General features: G+C 43.0%; 1 protein-coding gene across 3 annotated transcripts in view; it reads right to left on the bottom strand.

Moving 5' to 3' along the window:
- The window catches only part of LOC118387067 (bromo adjacent homology domain-containing 1 protein-like), a 37,894-nt gene that overhangs the window by 6,015 nt on the left and 9,736 nt on the right, over positions 1-22,143 (bottom strand). The window contains exons 1-6 of one of the 3 annotated variants that reach the window (XM_052523965.1): positions 21,550-21,706; positions 5,237-7,033; positions 3,696-4,054; positions 3,329-3,488; positions 2,069-2,148; positions 1,604-1,695 (exon numbers count right to left, since the gene is read on the bottom strand). In XM_052523965.1, coding sequence (XP_052379925.1) covers positions 1,604-1,695; positions 2,069-2,148; positions 3,329-3,488; positions 3,696-4,054; positions 5,237-7,013 — 2,468 coding nt within the window. In that variant the 5' untranslated portion in view covers positions 7,014-7,033; positions 21,550-21,706. Of the gene's footprint in view, positions 1-1,603; positions 1,696-2,068; positions 2,149-3,328; positions 3,489-3,695; positions 4,055-5,236; positions 7,034-21,549; positions 21,707-22,143 lie in introns of those variants that run through there. The other 2 variants (XM_052523964.1, XM_052523966.1) reach the window with 2 other exon arrangements.

Here is a 22,143-nt window from a genome sequence, read left to right as displayed (position 1 = left end):
AACATTCCCTGACTTAGGTCAGTTAGGATCACCACTTTATTTTAAGAATGTGAAATGTCATAATAATAATAGAGAGAATGATTTATTTCAGCTTTTATTTCCTTCATCACATTCCCAGTGGGTCAGAAGTTTACATGCACTCAGTTAGTATTTGGTAGCATTGCCTTTACATTATTTAACTTGGGTCAAACATTTTAGGTAGCCTTCCACAAGCTTCCCTCAATAAGTTGGGTGGATTTTGGCCCATTCCTCCTGACAGAGCTGGTGTAACTGAGTCAGGTTTGTAGGCCTCCTTGCTCATACACGCATTTTCAGTTCTGCCCACAAATCTTCTACTTGATTGTGGTCAGGGCTTTGTGATGGCCACTCCAATACATTGATTTTGTTGTCCTTAAGCCATTTTGCCACAACTTTGGAAGTATGCTTGGGGCCATTGTCTATTTGAGGACCCATTGCGACCAAGCGTTACCTTCCTGACTGATGTCTTGAGATGTTGCTTCAATACATCCACATAATTTTCTTTCCTCATGATGCCATCTATTTTGTGAAGTGCTCCAGCCCCTCCTGCAGCAAAGCACCCCCACAACATGATGCTGCCACCACCGTTCTTTACGGTTGGAATGGTGTTCTTCAGCTTGCAAGCCTCCCCCGTTTTCCTCCAACCATAATGATGGTCATTATGGCCAAACAGTTCTATTTGTGTTTCATCAGACCAGAGGACATTTCTCCAAAAGGTACGATCTTTGTCCCCATGTGCAGATGCAAACCGGAGTCTGGCTTTTTTATGGCTGGTTTGGAGCAGTGACTCATTCCTTGCTGAGCGATATAGGACTCGTTTTACTGTGGATATAGATACTTTTGTACCAGTTTCCTCCAGCATCTTCACAAGGTCCTTTGCTGTTGTTCTGGGATTGATTTGAACTTCTCACCAAAGTACGTTCATCTCTAGGAGACAGAACGTGTCTTCTTCCTGTGCGGTATGACGGCTGCGTGGTCCCATGATGTTTATACTTGTGTACTATTGTTTGTACAGATGAACGTGGTACCTTCAGGCGTTTGGAAATTGCTCCCAAGGATGAACCAGACTTGTGGAGGTCTACAAGGTCCTTGTACTCTACAGACTTGTGGAGGTCTTGGCTGATTTATTTTGGTTTTCCCATAATGTCAAGCAAAGAGGCATTGAATTTGAAGGTCGGCCTTGAAATACATCCACAGACACACCTCCAATTGACTCAAATGATGTCAATCAGAAGCTTCTAAAGCCTTGACAGCATTTTCTGAAATTTTCCAAGCTGTTTAAAGGCACAGTCAACTTAGTGTATGTAAACTTCTGACCCACTGGAATTGTGATACAGTGAATTATAAGTGAAATAATCCGTCTGTAAACAATTGTTGGGAAAATGACTTCTGTCATACACAAAGTAGATGTCCTAAATGACGTTAACAAAATTTTTGGAGTGGTTGAAAAATAAGTTTTAATGACTCCAACCTAAGTGTATGTAAACTTCCGACTTCAACTGTCCAATGGTGTGTGTTAATGATGGATATACGGTCTTTCTCAGTGTGTGTGTGTGTCTGTGTATATATATATTTTGTTTCTTACCGACAGTACTGCGCTAATGGGAGAACATAGCATCGGTCTTCGATGCAGGCCACACTGTTCTCGTCTTGATGCCGAGATGCAAAAATCTCATTCTGAAAAGAGAGAAACAGACATAGAAATATCAATCACCACACAATCAAAAGGGTACAGAGACAAGATGGATGAGAGGCACGGAATCTCATTCTTCTTCGCATGTCTTGCATCTGCACTGATGGAGAAACAGAAGACAGGTGAAAGCAATATAGTAAAAGCCTACTGGAAACCTGCTTCCACCAGTTATGTCAGCACACATCAGTGTAGATGAAGGAAAGGAGACAAGGAGAGGGCTCTAGACTATTGAAATTAAGGAAAGGAGACGAAGAAAGGAGACAAGGAGAGGCCTCTTTAGACTACTGAGATGCAGCCAGAGTTGAGTAGAGCAGAGTTATCCCGAGTTGTTCTGTGGAGTCAGAGAGTTGTCCTCACCTCACAGTGCATGCTGGGGTCTCGGACTCCCTGTGTGTGTTCAGGTCGATAGTACCAGAACAGGCTCATCATCAGCTCTCCTGAGGAGGAGACACACACCCACACGGTCAAAACACCAGACAGGCAGACACGCATTCGCACAAACACAAACAAACACTCACACCCACGTGCACACACAGCAGACAGTGAAACAACTACAGAGGATCAAAGTACCAGCCGGGTCTTTAACCAGCCAGACATAAGCAGCATTTCAGACATAAACAACCATTCACAGCACACAGACACACACACCAGAGATTCCCTTAGCCGGAAATAGACGGTTTTTGGCACCCCAACATTTTTTAACTGATAAATAAAACTGTTGCAGGCCAAAATGACTGGTAGAAGAAAACAAATTCCCATTGCAAATGTTTTAAATTAAAATTTATGGAAATACCAGTCGATGTAAATTAATTTGACCGTCATGCTTATCGGTCTATAGTTTAATTTGCATCATTTATTGGAATTAAATTGGCCTGTGTTTATTTTGGTTAGTCATCATGTATCTTATTCATTCAACACAACTATCACACGCGCACAGCATACAGAGCCTATTCTGAACAGGATTTCTCCTGCAGAGCCTCAGCTGGGTGCTACTGGAGTAAAACTTGGGCTTTTACAAGCCCATTCATTGCACAACAATTCTAAATGCAATCGCGTATTAAAAACCGTTTTAGTGCACAATTAAAGAGCTACTATTTTTATTTCTCAAATGGTAATTGAAGCGTGCAGGCCATTCCCAAATAGGCATAGGCCTACGAGCTTGTGATTTGAAACAATCCACAGCTATTTATTTAAATAACCTAATGATTCCCCCCTTTCCTCTGTGGCTAAGTCATGCTTTCTGGAGAAGTATTCTGTATAGAATTTATTTTGTTGCCCAGAAGCCAAAGGCACAATCCTAGTCATATTAGCAACCCATCCTGCTGCATCTTTAGATTCCCCCTCTTTCTAAGTTTCTAACAGAGATGTTCATCTCTGTCACATATGGGACCGCTATCAGGTACGCTGTTTAGAACAGTGTTTAGAAAATATTCAAATCTTCCCTACCACATTGTCCAGCGCCAGAAACCCTGACACACACACACACACACACACACACACACACACACACACACACACACACACACACACACACACACACACACACACACACACACACACACACACACACTTATTATACCCCAACAACAGGTTCAGACATCCTGCTGTCTCTCTCACCAGATTTGGGGTCCTCCCATAGCGCTGATATCTTGGCGACGTAGGGCAGGGACTTCTTCCGGGGACCGGCGCGCAGCAGCACTGTGTCTCGGACACGTATCACTTCGCCGTCTCTCTGTACTCCTTCATAACACTGCCGTAAGGCCGTCTCGTCCTCCCCCTGATACACACACACACAGTCAAAACACACTTATCTTTATTCTCCAGTCACTGGCGACATCAGCAGTATTCTATCAGAAAGGTCTCGGAACACATTCTCATTAACAACAATGAGCCAATTGAAAGCTAGGGATGGTTAGGTTACCATGGTAGTATGAAGGAAGTAAACTCTCAGTACCTCAACACACACAAACTTGATCCCACATACCGCAATGAACACTTCTTTCTCTGTGGGCACTCCTACAGGCAGCCACCCGTTGGTGGCCCGGCGGTGGCTGACCCGCTTCTGCTTGGCGGGAGATAGGTTGTGTGTCGGAGCTGCCTGTTTCTGGGACAGCCTGGTTCTCCCCATGGACAGAGAGCCATTAGGGGGCTTGGAGCCCTGAGGGCACTCCCTGGCCAGCTTCAGCCTGGCCTGGGGCACACTGCGGTCAGACAGGGGGGTGAGGAGACGGGGCTTGGCCTGGGTGGAGGAGGGGGTGGTAGGGAGGGGACAGCCTGAGAGGGGGAGTGAGGGAGAAACCAGAAGGGAGGGGTTGTGGTCACCCTGGGGGGAGGAGTAACCCTCTGGAGAGAGAGCGAAGGGAGGAAGAATGGACTAGTGTTTACTCCATAAACAATGCTGCATAGGCCTCATTAGATGTAATGCTACATAGGCCTCACTAGATGTTATGCTACATAGGCCTCATTAGATGTAATGCTACATAGGCCTCACTAGATGTTATGCTACATAGGCCTCACTAGATGTTATGCTACATAGGCCTCACTAGATGTTATGCTACATAGGCCTCACTAGATGTTATGCTACATAGGCCTCACTAGATGTTATGCTACATAGGCCTCACTAGATGTAATGCTACATAGGCCTCACTAGATGTAATGCTACATAGGCCTCACTAGATGTTATGCTACATAGGCCTCACTAGATGTTATGCTACATAGGCCTCACTAGATGTTATGCTACATAGGCCTCACTAGATGTTATGCTACATAGGCCTCACTAGATGTTATGCTACATAGGCCTCACTAGATGTTATGCTACATAGGCCTCACTAGATGTTATGCTACATAGGCCTCACTAGATGTTATGCTACATAGGCCTCACTAGATGTTATGCTACATAGGCCTCACTAGATGTTATACTACATAGGCCTCACTAGATGTTATGCTACATAGGCCTCACTAGATGTTATGCTACATAGGCCTCACTAGATATAATGCTACATAGGCCTCACTAGATGTAATGCTACATAGGCCTCACTAGATGTTATGCTACATAGGCCTCACTTGATGTTATGCTACATAGGCCTCACTTGATGTTATGCTACATAGGCCTCACTTGATGTTATGCTACATAGGCCTCACTAGATGTTATGCTACATAGGCCTAACTCGAGTCCTATGTCATGCTTTTCTCTGATTCCCTGTAGATACTGTTTGTTTACTGCAATGTACTCAATGTCTGGGACAGAGAGACAAAAATGTCTTGCTCTTGTAAGAAAATAAACATAATTCAGTCACTATCACGCCAAATGGCGAGAACACACAGGTGATAATAACACATCCTCATTTGTAATCTGAGAAGCATAAACAATGGATGTGCCTTTGAGTGTGTGCTCAATGAGTTAGAATTCCCTTATAAATTATATTTACAGTACATGCACTAAATAATTCCAAACTACCACTACTTTTTAAATCAGCATATAGAGGCCTAGTCAGTAGGCCTACATTCCATGTGTCCTCCTCTTACCTGTCTTGATGCTGTGTGTACACCCGGAGCAGCCTGTGGAGAAAGAGCAACCCCTGCTGTTGACCGGCTGCATGGCTCTGTATGTGTAGCCGCTGACCCGACAGGCCTCGCTGTAGCAGGGAGTGCCCACTGAGCCACAGAAGGCAGGATGGGCCAGTGTCGAGGAATGGGACACCGGAGGACCCAGCAGCTTGGAGCCAGACACCCTACCGGGACACAGTGTCGAGGAGCCAAAGTTCAGAGGTCGCGAGCTGAGGTTGGCTGATGGAGCTCCAGGGTGTGTAGGATGGGCGATGTGGACGTAGTAGCTGGAGAAGCAGGCGGGGTCAGCGGTGCAGAGGCAGGGGTGGGGGCTGAGGGTCAGGGCTGCATGGGAGTGGGGATGGGAGGGTGACGTCACTAGGCACTCCCGTTTCACAGAGGTTAGGGCAGAGTTTAAAGGTCGTTCTTCAGAGTCGGCGTAGGCCTGCTGACCCAGGAACAAGGCCAGGCGATGGCAGTACTCCACAGAGCCCTCCGGGGGACAGCAGTAGTATGGGCTCAGCTCTGCCTCCACCTGCTCCTCTTTGACGACGGGCTTCAACGGGTAGGCTAGCATGCTGCGCGACTGGTAGCCTGGTTTGGTTAGCCGGTGGGTGCAACCGCCAGACTCCCACTCCACTTTGGGCTTCTTGAAGTTGGACTTCTTGCAGGCAGAACAGCCTACCTCTTCTGGAATCAACTGCCTTCCCTTCTGCTTAGGCTGGCGACTGCACGTTTTAAGATTCGGTCGCCGTTGCGGTTGCTTCTGCTTCACGTCAACTGATGCGGTGCTCGTAGCCTTGCAGTCCATCGTCGTAGTCGTTGATGTCGTTTTCACTCGCTGTTTGCTAGTCGCCGAGGTGCTCGTTAACCTTAGCAGCGCGGCAGCGTTGAGTCCAGCTAGCCGTCGGGGAGCAGGGGTGTGTAACATTTGTAAAGTCATCATCTCTTTCTTCTGTCCTCTGTCTGGTTTGGCCGGTTTCTTGGAGACCTTCTTAGTCTTCCTGGAGCTTTGGCACGGGTCAGGCTTGTGCGATGCGGAGGCCTTGCTGCTGTCTCTTGGAGCAATAGGACTGCCGGTCACCCCGCGCCTGGCTGCATCTGTCCCCAGGAACGACTCACCGCTGGTAGGCTCATCCTGCTGTCTCCTGGCCTGTTTAGAAGCCGGCTGGGTCTCGTTAGGTCTCTCCAACAGCAGACTGTTCACAGCCTCAGCGTTGAGAGAAGCTAGCCGTCGCTTACGTGGCTCTGGAAATGGCGACCCCTGCTCATCACTGGTGCTTTTTGATTTAGTTTTTGGTATCATCTTCTTTGCCAGGACTTTCCCCTTGGCTTTGTCTTTTCCTTTGTCCAGTTTCTTGCTCCGCGATTCAGGATTGACGGACGGTTGAGTTGGCGAATCATTCCCCCTCTCACTGGTGTCCTCCTGCTCCTGGATATCCTTCTCCAGTCGGGTGAGCAAAACGTGACAGCTAAGTCCCTCCTCCTCCGGAGCACCTCCCCTTCCTCGTAAGGGATAAGATTTCCTGCTCCGCCTCCTATTCCGCTCCGGAGTCTTCTCCCTCCTGTCCATCATCTCTTTAACCCCGCCCCTTCCTCGCTTAGTTCCGCCCTTCTTCATGGTCCTGCCGAATCGCAGCGTGCGCTCAGGCCAGGCCCCGCCCATGGTCTCACCATGTGGCCTATCGGGGCAGTGTTCCTGCGTCACTGTGCTACGACTCTGGCTAAGAGAACCTTTGTTCTGGGCGTGGGTCATCACATGCTGCACCACTAGGCCTGGGGAGGAGAGACACACTGTTAATGTCACTCCTAAAAACAGGGTAATATGGCCGGGGACGTATTCATTAGGCACAAAACGGAAGGAAACAGTCCCTCCCTGCTTGTCTATCTGAATTTGTCCAATAACAAAAAAGATGGTTTCTTTTCGTATTTCTCATCATTTCCGTTTTGCTACACTGTGTCCTAAAGAATACAACCCTGGTATCTCTTTAATCCCTAGCTTATCACCTAAACCAGTGCCGAGATCTACCGCACAATTAGTTTTTAAACCAGACTTAAAGAACATACCATTAACCTAAAAAAAAAACAGTTCTGTAACTGGCTTGCCAATATTGTTCTTCTCGACCATATTATATTTCAAAACTTGAGCTTTGATTACAAAATATATCATTTGGTGTAGCACTTCTGAGGCACAGCTCGCGCTGTTGCTGTGACCGTATTACCGCCACACCAGCGGTCACGAGTCATGAAGGCAGTCAAATTATACATGACCATTTAGTGACGGTAATTAGGCTTCTCCAAGCTCTGATAGTGCTGCTGGTCATTAGTAACCTACCAAACATGCTAACTGCCTGGTACTCAGCATTCTATTTTCCCACTAATCACTAACATCAATGCAAACATTTTGGATAATCTAATCAAACACTTCATGAGAGCCCATGAGCTCATGTTGCACAACATTTCTATAGGCAATCGAATTGCAGGAGAAAACAGACTGATTGCTGCTAATAGGCTAGACCTACTGTATTTATTTCTCAACTCTCCTAATACTAAGCACATTGCTTATATTTACAACGGGAGTATATCCTACCTGGCTGGCATGAAAATAAACCACAGGGAAAAGCGTCCTCCATTCGCCATTTAAGTGCATACTTTACATGTATTTTTCCCCTGCCCCTGTTTCGAGACATGATGCATGATGGTCTATTCTAAATCAAAACAAATGTCACACATATATTATTTAGTATATGTAAAGACAAGTTTAAATCAAGAACAGTCTGATGGGTGACAATATTATCACTTGGTAGTTACAGTCTTGTCCAATCGCTGCAACTCCGAAACACAACCCAGCCAAGCAGCACTGCTCCGCTTAACCCAGAAGCCAGCCGCACCAATGTGTCAAAGGAAACACCTGGCAACCGTGTCAGCGTGCATTGTGCCCGGCCCGCCACAGGAGTCGCTAGAGCGAGATGGGACAAGAATATCCCTGCCAGCCAAACCCTCTCCTAACCCGGACGACGCTGGGCCAATTGTGCGCCGCCCCATGGGTCTCCCGGTTGTGGCCGGCTGTGACAGAGGCTGGACTCGAACCAGGATCTCTAGTGGCACAGCTAGCATTGCGATGCAGTGCCTTAGACCACTACATCACTCGGGAGGCCAATAACTTCTCAAAATGAAGTACATTAATCCGCTTTACAAGGAGTGTAGAGCCTAACTGGCATGTATAAGCAGTGCGTGAGCTTAATTTTCACCGTAAAAATGCACCTTTATAATAAAATGCACAATTGCATTTGCGGTCACTGTTGATAATGGTGTTTTCTGCTAATGGGACATGCATTGTGAACATTACTGCACCTATAATGTGAAGAAATAGCCTATAGTTTATAAACATTCTGATCTGTTGTGTGAGCCACATTGCATAAAAAAAGTTTTTTTTATGCTACTGATTTTATTAATTTGGGATCTAACGCACAGAATAGGTCGACTTTGTACTATGGGGGATAGTAAATTGACATAGTCTAGTGCTTTTACTGTTCGTTAGGTCTACTGATCTTGTTGGCTGAAGGAAAGCAAATGTGGACAGTTCTTCCAATACCTTCAATATGCATCTCGGAATTGGATAAGGATGCACGCAGTTGCATCCCTGATGTGTCTGTCTTCACTTGTAGCCTGTGAGTGAGAGGCGCTTTGGATTGCGCAGCACACTCGGGGATCTTTGACACTTCTTTTTTCTCAATGACATTCAAAATCAGCATTGAAAAAAGGCATAAGTTTACGTTTGTTCCACCTGAGACCACTACGATGACACACCAAATGTGTTTGATGGAGCGCGGGAAAGAGGCAGGAATAGACTTTTGTGGGATACCGTCCAAGCCATGTCCTCCAATGGTGCGACTACTGTCGGCATCTAAAGATGTTCCAACTTGATTAAACGTTAGGAGGTAAGGATTAGAGCAGTGGTAGTCTACGGCGATACGGACAGGACTTATTATTGATATTGATTTGAATCACACTGCTGCCCTCTCATTTATCTATTTGCGCCATACGGATTGTGGTTGTTGTGGATGGCTGTTCAGAAACTGTGTATTTGAACCCAATAATGGTTGAATTTGAGAAGCTGCCTATCAATCATTGTTTTTGAAACCAGTGGACAGCCAGTGAAAAATGCGCTCTTGTAACAGCTGCATAATGCGGATCCCAGCTTATGTAATAAAAGCTGAGCATTAATTGATCAATCTAATTCCTGCTGATAAAAAACCCCAATCCATAGTCCTAATGGACACATGATCAAACTCACACACATACAGTTGCCACATACATACCATAACATTCATGTAATGTAACATAATGTAACATTAATGTAATACATACAGTTGAAGTTGGAAGTTTACATACACCTTAATCAAATACAGTTAAAAACTCTGTTTTTAAAAATTCCTGACATTTAATCCTCGTAAAAATTCCCTGTCTTAGGTCAGTTAGGATCTCCACTTTGTTTTAAGAATGTGAAATGTCAGAATAATTAGTAGAGAGAATGATTTATTTCAGCTTTTATTTCTTTCATCACATTCCCAGTGGGTCAGAAGTTTACATACAGTCAATTAGTATTTGGTCGCATTGTCTTGAAATGGTTGAACTTGGATCAAACGTTTCAGGTAGCCTTCCACAAGCTTCCCACAATAAGTTGGGTGACTTTTGGCCTATTCCTCCTGACAGAGCTGGTGTAACTGAGTGAGGTTTGTAGGCCTCCTTGCTCGCACACGCTTTTTCAGTTCTACCCACAAATTTTCTATAGGGTTGAGGTCAGGGCTTTGTGATGGCCACTCCAATACCTTGACTTTGTAGTCCTTAAGCCATTTTTCCACAACTTTGGAAGTATGCCTGGGGTCATTGTCCATTTGGAAGACCCATTTGCAACCAAGCTTAACCTTCCTGACTAATGTCTTGAGATATAGTTTCAATATATCCACATAGTTCCCCCCCCCTCTCATTTTTCCACCCTCTATTTTGTGAAGTGCACCAGTCCTTCCTGCAGCAAAGCACCCTCCACAACATGATGTTGCCACCCCCGGGCTTCACAGTTGGGATGGTGTTCTTCGGATTGCAAGCCTCCCCCTGTTTCCTCCTAACATTATGGCCAAACAGTTCTATTTTTGTTTCATCAGACTAGATGACATTTCTCCAAAAAGTACAATATTTGTCCCCATGTGCAGTTGCAAACCGTAGTCTGGCTTTCTTATGATGGTTTTGGAGCAGTGGCTTCTTCCTTGCTGAGCGGCCTTTCAGGTTATGTCGATATAGGACTCGTTTTACTGTGGATATATATACTTTTGTACCTGTTTCCACCCGCATCTTCACAAGATCGTTTGCTGTTGTTCTGGGGTTGATTTGAACTTTTCGCACCAAAGTACGTTCATCTCTAGGTGACAGAAGGCGTCTCCTTCCTAAGCGGTATGACAGCTGCGTGGTCCCATGGTGTTTATACTTGCGCACGTGGTACCTTCAGGCATTTGGAAATTGCTCCCAAGGATGAACCAGACTTGTGGAGGTCTACAATCTTTTTTCTGAGGTCTTGGCTGATTTCTTTTGATCTCCCATAATGTCAAGCAAAGAGGCACTGAGTTTTAGGGTAGGCCTTGAAATACATCCACAGCTACACCTCCAATTGACTCAAATTATGTCAATTAGCCTATCAGAAGCTTTTAAAGCCATGACAGCATTTTTTGGAATTTTCCAAGCTGTTTAAAGGCACAGTCAACTTGCGCCATGCACAAAATAGATGTCCTAAACAACTTGCCAAAACTATAGTTTGTTAACAAGAAATGTGTGGAGTGGTTGAAAAACGAGTTTTAATGACACCAACCTAAGTGTATGTAAACTTCCGACTTCAACTGTATAAATGCCTCATGAGCTTCGTTCAACTGTCCCACTTGTTTATCTCCAATGTTTGTAAATATTGTAAAAAAAAACACTGTGTAACCTTATAACATGGTCAAAACTATAATTGATATCAGTGATGGTAAGTCCTTGCATCCATAGCTGTCTATTAATCTGAGTGGTTATATTTCTCCAGGCCCAGCCCTCAGCTTTTTACCAAAACAGAGGCAGCGAGGCCCTTTTGTTATTATTTCATACATAGATTTGCCCTTTAAATATCTATATATTATCAAGATATCAAAGTGGCACCAACTAAAAAGGTAAACAATAGGCCCATAGCAAATGCAGCATATGGCATTCATTTTTCACATGTAAATATCACTTTTTAATAGTGCTCAAAGCATGCCATTCAATGAGCGCGGCATTTAATTTTCATTTTAACTCAAATCAATGAGCCCAATCAGTCCTCCATGGCAACTAAATCATAAACAACACAGTAGGCCTGGCTAAGAAATCATTAGTTTTGGGGTTACGCTCAGATAAAACCATTTGGCTAGTCTATACTTCCATACTTTCAAGTCCTATTCTTGAAGATCAAGATGTATAACATTTATTGGAGTAACTGGAATTCTGATACTTTGGGTTTTAATGTAAAGATATAATTTAATTGTATTATTATATGTAGCAGAAAGTGATGGGTTAGAAGAAGTATACATAACCAACCCATAAAGTAAAATGTAACATCCATATGGCCAGCTACGTAAAGTTTAACATTGATTTATCCTGCAATAGATGTTGTTCAATTGGTAACATCCATTTTTGTCTTCATCTAATGCCTCTTAAGGGGAAAGTAATCTAAAAGTAACTGAATGTAATTAGTTTACGTTACTGAGTTTGGGTTATCCAAAAGTTAAGTTACTGATTACAATTTTGGACAGGTAAATAGTAACTGTAAAGGATTACATTTATAAAGTAACCTACCCAAGCCTTACAATGTATTAAAAATCAAAGCTAATGGGAGTACTTGTTTTTTTGTTAACCGCTCAACGCAGAATAGCCGCATGTGCGCAGTCCTTCCAATCGTTTGGAGAAAATATTTATATTTTAATTCAGCTTTATTCAATTGTATTCTTCATACTATAAAATAATACCACCAAATTATAAGCACATCTTGTCTGCTAAATGAACTAATGTAGCCCACAGCCATTTTGCATAGCCACATCAGGACAACTCAGAATACGCTATTATTTTCTTCTGAAATAGACTACATTTTCTTCATATCATGCTTCTTTAGACATGTCTAAAATAAATAATGTACTTATTGTGAAGGTGTAGGCTATATTACATGGATTTATTAGACTTTTTAAAATGGCTTGCAGGCTGTGTGGAAGCCAGGAGATGCTAAATGTGTTTATGTTAGTGAACGGTCAATTACTGTGAGACCGACAGTTATTTGCTTGACAATGACCGGTTGAAGAAATTGTGTGACCTCCACAGCCCTAGGCACAGCTGAGCATAAACTGAAATAATTCCCTTTATTTTATTTTTACTGGACTGATGATACCCGCACCTAATGGTCATGGTACTGAACAGGACAACTGGGAACTCTGAAAAAAAATAGGTAAAATCATGATGTCAGTGATCCTCAGGTCGGAAAGTCGGAGGTCTAGAAAAATATAATTCTGAGTTGGATGACCATTCAAAGCTATTTTTCCCCAGTCGGACAGCAGCTCTTTGCTGTACTCTTTGACAGTCTCTCTCAAGTCATGGTTTTAAAAGTTATTCGATCTCACGTAGGCCAGAATCAAACTTTGCTATGGCAGGGGTCAAGGAAGCGCTGTAGGAGCGGGTTTTGAACTATCCGATTGGCCAGTGCAGTAAGTCTCGATTTAGCCACAGATTTCCCGGTCCACCAGGTAGTCAGAGTTGGTCTTTTCAGACAAATGAAATGGTTCAATTTGTAAGTCGCTCTGGATAAGAGCGTCTGCTAAATGACTTAAATGTAAATGTAAATGTAAAATGGGAAAACTTTGCTGACCTGGTGCACAAGGCTTCTGAATCAAGTGCACATAACGTCAATGCCATTTTCAGGGCATTCCTAGTTGATTGACCGGATGGCGACCACTGGTATAAACCCTTCCACATATATTCTGTATACACATATACTTGAAGTTTTGACTGATATAAAAGTACTGCCCAGTTCCATTTTGATCTCTAGTCCCTTATCCTAGCCCCCCTCCTACCCATTTGAAAATACTGGACAGATGAAAGCCCTATAGAAGCTCCACTTATGGAGCTAAGGGTCTTGAAGAGCTAGATGGAACATCATTACAGTGTATTCGGGAAAGTATTCAGACCCCTTCACTTTTTCCACATTTTGTTACATTACAGACTTATCCTAAAATGGATTTAATTAATTGTTTTGTTCATCAATCTAAAACAAAATACCCCATAATGACAAAGTGAAAACAGGTTTTTAGAAAATACCTTATCTACATAATTATTCAGACCCTTTGCTATGAGACTCGAAATTGGGATCAGGTACATCCTGTTTCCATTGATAATCCTTGAGATGTTTCTACAACTTGATTGAAGTCCACCTGTGGTAAACACAATTGATTGGACATGATTTGGAAAGACACACACATACCTATCTATATAAGGTCTCACAGTTGACAGTGCATGTCAGAGCAAAAACCAAGCCATGAGGTCGAAGGAATTGTCCGTAGAGCTCAGGGACAGGATTGTGTTAAGGCACAGATCTGGGGAAGGGTACCAAAACATGTCTGCCGCATTGAAGGTCCCCAAGAACACACTGGCCTCCATCATTCTTAAAGGGAAGAAGTTTGGAACCACCAAGACTCTTTCTAGAGCTGGCCGCCCGGCAAAACTGAGAAATCGGTTAGAAGGGCATTGGTCCAAGAACCCAAATGGTCACTCTGATAGAGCTCCAGAGTTCCTCTGTGGATATGGGAGAACCTTCCAGAAGGAGAATCATCTCTGCAGCACTCCATCAATAAGGCCTTTAAGGTAGAGTGGCGAGATAGAAGCTACCCCTCAGTAAAAGGCACATGAGGGGTGGCAGGGTAGCCTAGTGGTTAAGGTGTTGGACTAGTTGAAACCCCCGAGCTGACAAGGTACAAATCTGTCGTTCTGCCCCAGAACAGGCAGTTAACCCACTGTTGCTAGGCCGTCATTGAAAATAAGAATTTGTTCTTAACTGACTTGCCTGGTTAAATAAAGGTAAAAGAAAATAAAAATGACAGCCCACTTGGAGTTTGCCAAAAAGCACCTAAAGGACTCAGACCATGAGAATCAAGATTCTCTAGTCTGATGAAACCAATATTGAACTCTTTGGCCTGAATGCCAAGCGTCACGTCTAGAGGAAACCTGGCATCATCCCTACGGTGAAGCATGGTGGTGGCTACATCAAGCTGTGGGGATGTTTTGCAGGGACTGTGAGAATTGTCAGGATCGAGGGAAAGAAAAACAGAGCAAAGTACACATTGATGAAAACCTGCTCCATAGTGCTCAGGACCTCAGAATGGGGAAAAGGTTCACCTTCCAACCGGACACCGACCCTAAGCACACAGCCAAGACAACACAGGAGTGGCTTCGGGACAAGTCTCAATGTCCTTGAGTGGCCAAGCCAGAGCCTGGACTTGAACCAGATCTAACATCTCTGGAGAGACCTGAAAATATCTGAAGCGACGCTCCCCATCCAACCTGAAAGAGCTTGAGAGGATCTGCAGAGAAGAATGGGAGAAACCGTGCCAAATCTTGTAGCGTCATACAAGATTCAAGGCTGTAATCGCTGCCAAAAGGTACTTCAACAAAGGGTCTGAAGACTTATGTAAATGTGATATTTCAGTTAAGTTTTTATGAATATGCAAAAATTCCTAAAAACCTGTTTTTGCTTTGTCATTATTGGGTATTACGTGTAGATTGATGTTGGGGGAAAACGATTTAATCCATTTTAGAATAAGATACGAATGCACTGTATACTGATTACTCATTCTCTGCTATCCATTTCTTACAGTGAAGTGGTAGGGGCCCTAGGGGAAGGGCTTAGGGGCCGAAATTAAACCATGCCAACAGGAGCCACATACCACAAAGAAGGTGGGTATCTATATCCACAACAAGACATTTCTCACAGAAAGAACTGTGTATTCAAAAGTTGCCAAAAATGAATTCTACCATCTTATCCATTACCTTCACTTAAAGTCAAACATGATCATATGAATCAATCAATAGTCTGGTAGAATCAGGAGTATTATTTTTTATAAGCAAACTCACTAAAAGGGATGAATAAAATGCAATCTGCTTTACGAAGAATACAAACAGCCATTATTCTTAACATCCAACAGTATGGCAATTGATGGTTATTGACACTGTCTTAAGTGTTTGGAATTTTATACTGAAGCTGAAAAAAGTAGTCATTATGTCCGTAGGCAGATGACGTGCATACCTACATAACGTAGGCAGATGGCGTGCATACCTACATAACGTAGACAGATGGCGTGCATACCTACATAACGTAGGTAGATGACGTGCATACCTACATAACGTAGGTAGATGACGTGCATACCTATATAACGTAGGTAGATGACGTGTATACCTATATAACGTAGGCAGATGACGTGTATACCTATATAACGTAGGCAGATGACGTGCATACCTATATAACGTAGGTAGATGACGTGTATACCTATATAACGTAGGTAGATGACGTGTATACCTATATAACGTAGGTAGATGACGTGTATACCTATATAACGTAGGTAGATGACGTGTATACCTATATAACGTAGGCAGATGACGTGTATACCTATATAACGTAGGCAGATGACGTGCATACCTATATAACGTAGGTAGATGACGTGTATACCTATATAACGTAGGTAGATGACGTGTATACCTATATAACGTAGGCAGATGACGTGTATACCTATATAACGTAGGCAGATGACGTGCATACCTATATAACGTAGGCAGATGACGTGCATACCTATATAACGTAGGCAGATGACGTGCATACCTATATAACGTAGGTAGATGACGTGTATACCTTTATAACGTAGGTAGATGACGTGTATACCTATATAACGTAGGCAGATGACGTGCATACCTATATAACGTAGGTAGATGACGTGTATACCTTTATAACGTAGGCAGATGACGTGCATACCTTTCTAACGTAGGTAGATGACGTGTATACCTATATAACGTAGGCAGATGACGCGCATACCTTTCTAACGTAGGTAGATGACGTGTATACCTATATAACGTAGGCAGATGGCGTGCATACCTTTCTAACGTAGGCAGATGACGTGCATACCTTTCTAACGTAGGTAGATGACGTGTATACCTATATAACGTAGGCAGATGACGTGCATACCTTTCTAACGTAGGTAGATGACGTGTATACCTATATAACGTAGGCAGATGACGTGTATACCTTTATAACGTAGGCAGATGACGTGTATACCTATATAACGTAGGCAGATGACGTGCATACCTATATAACATAGGCAGATGACGTGCATACCTATATAAAGTAGGTAGATGACGTGTATACCTATATAACGTAGGCAGATGACGTGCATACCTATATACCATAGGCAGATGACGTGCATACCTATATAAAGTAGGTAGATGGCGTGTATATCTATATAACGTAGGCAGATGACGTGCATACCTATATACCGTAGGCAGATGACGTGCATACCTCTATAACGTAGGTAGATGACGTGTATACCTATATAACGTAGGCAGATGACGTGCATACCTCTATAACGTAGGCAGATGACGTGCATACCTATATAACGTAGGTAGATGACGTGTATACCTTTATAACGTAGGTAGATGACGTGTATACCTATATAACGTAGGCAGATGACGTGCATACCTATATAACGTAGGTAGATGACGTGTATACCTTTATAACGTAGGCAGATGACGTGCATACCTTTCTAACGTAGGTAGATGACGTGTATACCTATATAACGTAGGCAGATGACGTGCATACCTTTCTAACGTAGGTAGATGACGTGTATACCTATATAACGTAGGCAGATGACGTGCATACCTTTCTAACGTAGGCAGATGACGTGCATACCTTTCTAACGTAGGTAGATGACGTGTATACCTATATAACGTAGGCAGATGACGTGCATACCTTTCTAACGTAGGTAGATGACGTGTATACCTATATAACGTAGGCAGATGACGTGTATACCTTTATAACGTAGGCAGATGACGTGTATACCTATATAACGTAGGCAGATGACGTGCATACCTATATAACATAGGCAGATGACGTGCATACCTATATACCATAGGCAGATGACGTGCATACCTATATACCATAGGCAGATGACGTGCATACCTATATACCATAGGCAGATGACGTGCATACCTATATAAAGTAGGTAGATGACGTGTATACCTATATAACGTAGGCAGATGACGTGCATACCTATATACCATAGGCAGATGACGTGCATACCTATATAAAGTAGGTAGATGGCGTGTATACCTATATAACGTAGGCAGATGACGTGCATACCTATATAACGTAGGCAGATGACGTGCATACCTATATACCATAGGCAGATGACGTGCATACCTCTATAACGTTGGCAGATGACGTGTATACCTATATAACGTAGGCAGATGACGTGCATACCTATATACCATAGGCAGATGACGTGCATACCTCTATAACGTAGGCAGATGACGTGTATACCTATATAACGTAGGCAGATGACGTGTATACCTATATAACGTAGGTAGATGACGTGTATACCTATATAACGTAGGCAGATGACGTGCATACCTATATAACGTAGGCAGATGACGTGTATACCTATATAACGTAGGCAGATGACGTGTATACCTATATAACGTAGGCAGATGACGTGTATACCTATATAACGTAGGCAGATGACGTGTATACCTATATAACGTAGGCAGATGACGTGTATACCTATATAACGTAGGCAGATGACGTGTATACCTATATAACGTAGGCAGATGACGTGTATACCTATATAACGTAGGCAGATGACGTGTATACCTATATAACGTAGGCAGATGACGTGTATACCTATATAACGTAGGCAGATGACGTGTATACCTATATAACGTAGGCAGATGACGTGTATACCTATATAACGTAGGCAGATGACGTGTATACCTATATAACGTAGGCAGATGACGTGTATACCTATATAACGTAGGCAGATGACGTGTATACCTATATAACGTAGGCAGATGACGTGTATACCTATATAACGTAGGCAGATGACGTGTATACCTATATAACGTAGGCAGATGACGTGTATACCTATATAACGTAGGCAGATGACGTGTATACCTATATAATGTAGGCAGATGACGTGTATACCTATATAACGTAGGCAGATGACGTGCATACCTATATAACGTAGGTAGATGACGTGTATACCTATATAACGTAGGCAGATGACGTGTATACCTATATAACGTAGGTAGATGACGTGTATACCTATATAACGTAGGTAGATGACGTGTATACCTATATAACGTAGGCAGATGACGTGTATACCTATATAACGTAGGCAGATGACGTGTATACCTATATAACGTAGGTAGATGACGTAATGACGCCACAAAAAAATACAGCGTTACACAGAGCAAAAGCAGAAAAATACTAAGTGCACACTTCCAACAACTAAACAAGTTCAAGTCGAGCAGTCATTTGAAAGAGTGAGTAAGAACATTTCAGTGAGACAACTCGAAGGTGAAATCCATTAACTCCAAGATAATGAAATTCATTGCCCTTGACAATCAACCGTTCTCTGTCGTGGGTGATGTTGGCTTTTGCCGACCAAGAAGGCACTATTTTTTAGATGTTGCCCTACCGGAGTTACGCAGTATTGTTGAAACATCCATGAGCTACTTGCTATGGGTGTCACTGCTATTAGCTTCACGACTGACATTTGGACCAACGATGTCAGCCTCATGAGCATGCTGTCTGACAGCACAGTGGGTCAACAAGGAATTTGTACTGTGGAAAGCCGTATTGCATGCTCAAGAATGTGCAGGTTCTCATACCACTGCTTCCATTTCAATGGCACTTGAGAACATGTTTGAAACTTGGAAACGTGAACACACTCCTAGGGCCATTTTCTCTGAGCCTCTATACTGTGTCTCCACCATGGTCGATGCTAGGTACAAGGACCGCTACTTCGATACAGACAAGAAACAGGGTTTATGTGAAATGTTAGACACAGCTGGACAAGATGGAAACGGACACAGTGACAGTGATGCTCCGAGGAAGAGAGGCCATGGACAGACAGAGCTGAAACTTCACTGCTTGATATGTATGATGAAATCCTGGTTGAGAATGAAACAAATGAACAGGCAGTTAACCCACTCTTCCTAGGCCATCATTGAAAATTAGAATTTGTTCTTAACTGACTTGCCTAGTTAGATAAAAGGTTAAAAAAAATCATAAACATTTAAAATAAATATATATATATATATATATATATATATATATTGATGGGTACACTTCCTGCTTAAACTGGGAACACTCGCAATGGCCGCCACCCATTATGCCATCATTCATTTGAATGAAGATTCCTGTTCTATTCATTATATTTCTATGGCAGTACATGCAGTCAGAACACTTTTTAGTTTACTTTTTAAATGTGTTCATAGATAACCAATGCGATTCAAAACGGTTATGACCGAGACCAAGGCCAAGACCAATGGCTGGCCATTTTACAGTCATCCAAAATTCCATGACTGTCACAGCACTACCTTTTAATTCACAAATGTATATTTTAGTCAATAACATCAACACTAATCTACTATTACGAAATAATCCAATAAATCATGAAAAGAGGTGTGTGTCAAAATATGACGAATCTATGTATGCTGAGCTGCGAATGATATCAATTTGGCCTTAAGTAGTCATAAAAAAGGGATTCCTTGAAATTCACTTTACATCTTCAGCAGAGATCATTGACCCTTCCACAGCACGATCATGTATAATTGGGTCGAACTGCACTTCACACCCGCTTGAGAAAATATTGCTCCTGGTGGGTTTCTTTTTCATTTACTACCAAGAAGCAGTAAACTTTCCACAATGTAGTCTATTCCATATGCTTCTTCTGAAAGAACGTTCTAGAATTTCTGATTCTCTGTAAAAATGAAAATGCGGAGATGCTAAACAATACTTAATAAAAATGAATGCAGCAAAATCAAAGCGCATATGCCGACGCACTCAAAGCAAACAATATTGAAGAGATGAAAATAGTCAAAACATGATTGGACCGTTATCGAGTACGTGAGAGGTCGGGGAGATATGCATGAAGACAATCTGACACATCTGGGCATTTTAAACAGCCAATGAAATTCACCAGACATTCTAATCCAGCAGACATTAGATTTCTGCAAACATTCTAAAATCAGCAGAACCCAATTAGGCAATTACATATTATTTGTATGAACTAATTGTTACATGACTGTAGAGCCCACTGCCTCTGGTTTCATTCGGTAAACAAGTTAGAAAACAAACAGACATGTCCTGTGTTGCCTAGCCTACAGGCTATACAGACACCTAATAAGTATGTATCTATCTTGCCTACCATTTCTCAGTGCAAGCTACTCCACATTTAGACACAATTATTTCCATAACCAGGCATTCACGCTGACATTAATCTATGTAATTACACCTTAACACCGTGTGAGATATGGGGGCAATGACAAGGGGACCGAGAACTTCCCCAAAATAACCCACAGGGTAAGGTGTTTTGAACTGATGCAGGGGGGGTATTTTGAACACTTTCGATGCCCGAACAAAAACAATAAACACGAGGCGTCGGCTTGTTTGTCATGAAATGGTTTTCAGAGGGTCTACTCTACAGACCATCTAAATCGATTCAAGCGCTACATGTAACACCTGAGTTTCGCCCTGGTGACCTATTTGACTTGCTCAAACATACACAACGTCCTATAGCCTACTTGAGGACATCGGGGCCGACATAACGTTACAGTAGGCAGGCTGCGCCTCGCTCGCTAGACGTCTGTGAGTAGCCTGCCATCTGAAGTAACTGCTATCTACGGGGCTGTGGGCGACCCGAACACAAACCGCAGCCAAAATAATGGTGCCACAAACACTTTTTCCATGCCATTTATGAAAATAACATCGAAATAATTAGCTATTATACCACTACTTAGTCTGAAACCCCAAGGATATCGTATGCTAGCAAGCTACAGCTATCGATTTTGCATGGCAGAAGGGGTTTCGTTCTCCGAAGCGAAAATAGGTTCTGCACTCCTTTTTGGACGGGCTCCGAACGCAACTTCAACACTCGGCACTCGAAAATCGTTACGGAAGAAATATTTGAGAGATATTAACTTACACACTCCGACGACTCCGTCATACTATGCCTGGAGAAGCGTCGAAATAGTGCTGGACTGGTGTGATGGCTGAACTGATCTCTACTGACTGGGGGAGAGCTGGGGAGTGGAGAGAGAGAGGACGGTGGCTGCCTGCGCGATGTGCTTTGCTCTTCCTGGTTCGGCTTCACGGATTTGCAGAAAACTTCATTTTAACCAATTGCTATACAGACAAGCCTCGCTGACATCCCAGTCTTCCAATAGCGAAAAGGCCTGGCGGTTAATTTCAAGACTAAAACCCCAAATATTTGTCGAATATGCGTTCCCCTGCGAAGTGGCTCGGATTAACTTGATTCAACTCGGTTAATTGCACCGGCTATGGAGCGATGTTGTCCGCCCTCAACGCCAGCCTCACCCTGTCATTTTGTCGTGACCAGACCACATTGAGTAAACCAATAGCTATATTTCCACACGTCTTCTGGTGTGTACAGCTATCACAACATTGTAATGTACACCCAAGAGAATGTAAAACATGCAGGGAAACACCAGTTCATTCTCATTGCCTGTGGTGGAATAAAATGAGAATGCTTTTCAAATAATAACCCTCAATTTCATTG

This window comes from Oncorhynchus keta, chromosome 8, assembly GCF_023373465.1.
Source record: "Oncorhynchus keta strain PuntledgeMale-10-30-2019 chromosome 8, Oket_V2, whole genome shotgun sequence".
Classification (NCBI taxonomy): Eukaryota; Metazoa; Chordata; class Actinopteri; order Salmoniformes; family Salmonidae; genus Oncorhynchus; species Oncorhynchus keta.
Note: the sequence above shows the minus strand (reverse complement) of the source record. Positions and strands in the feature narration are given on the sequence as shown.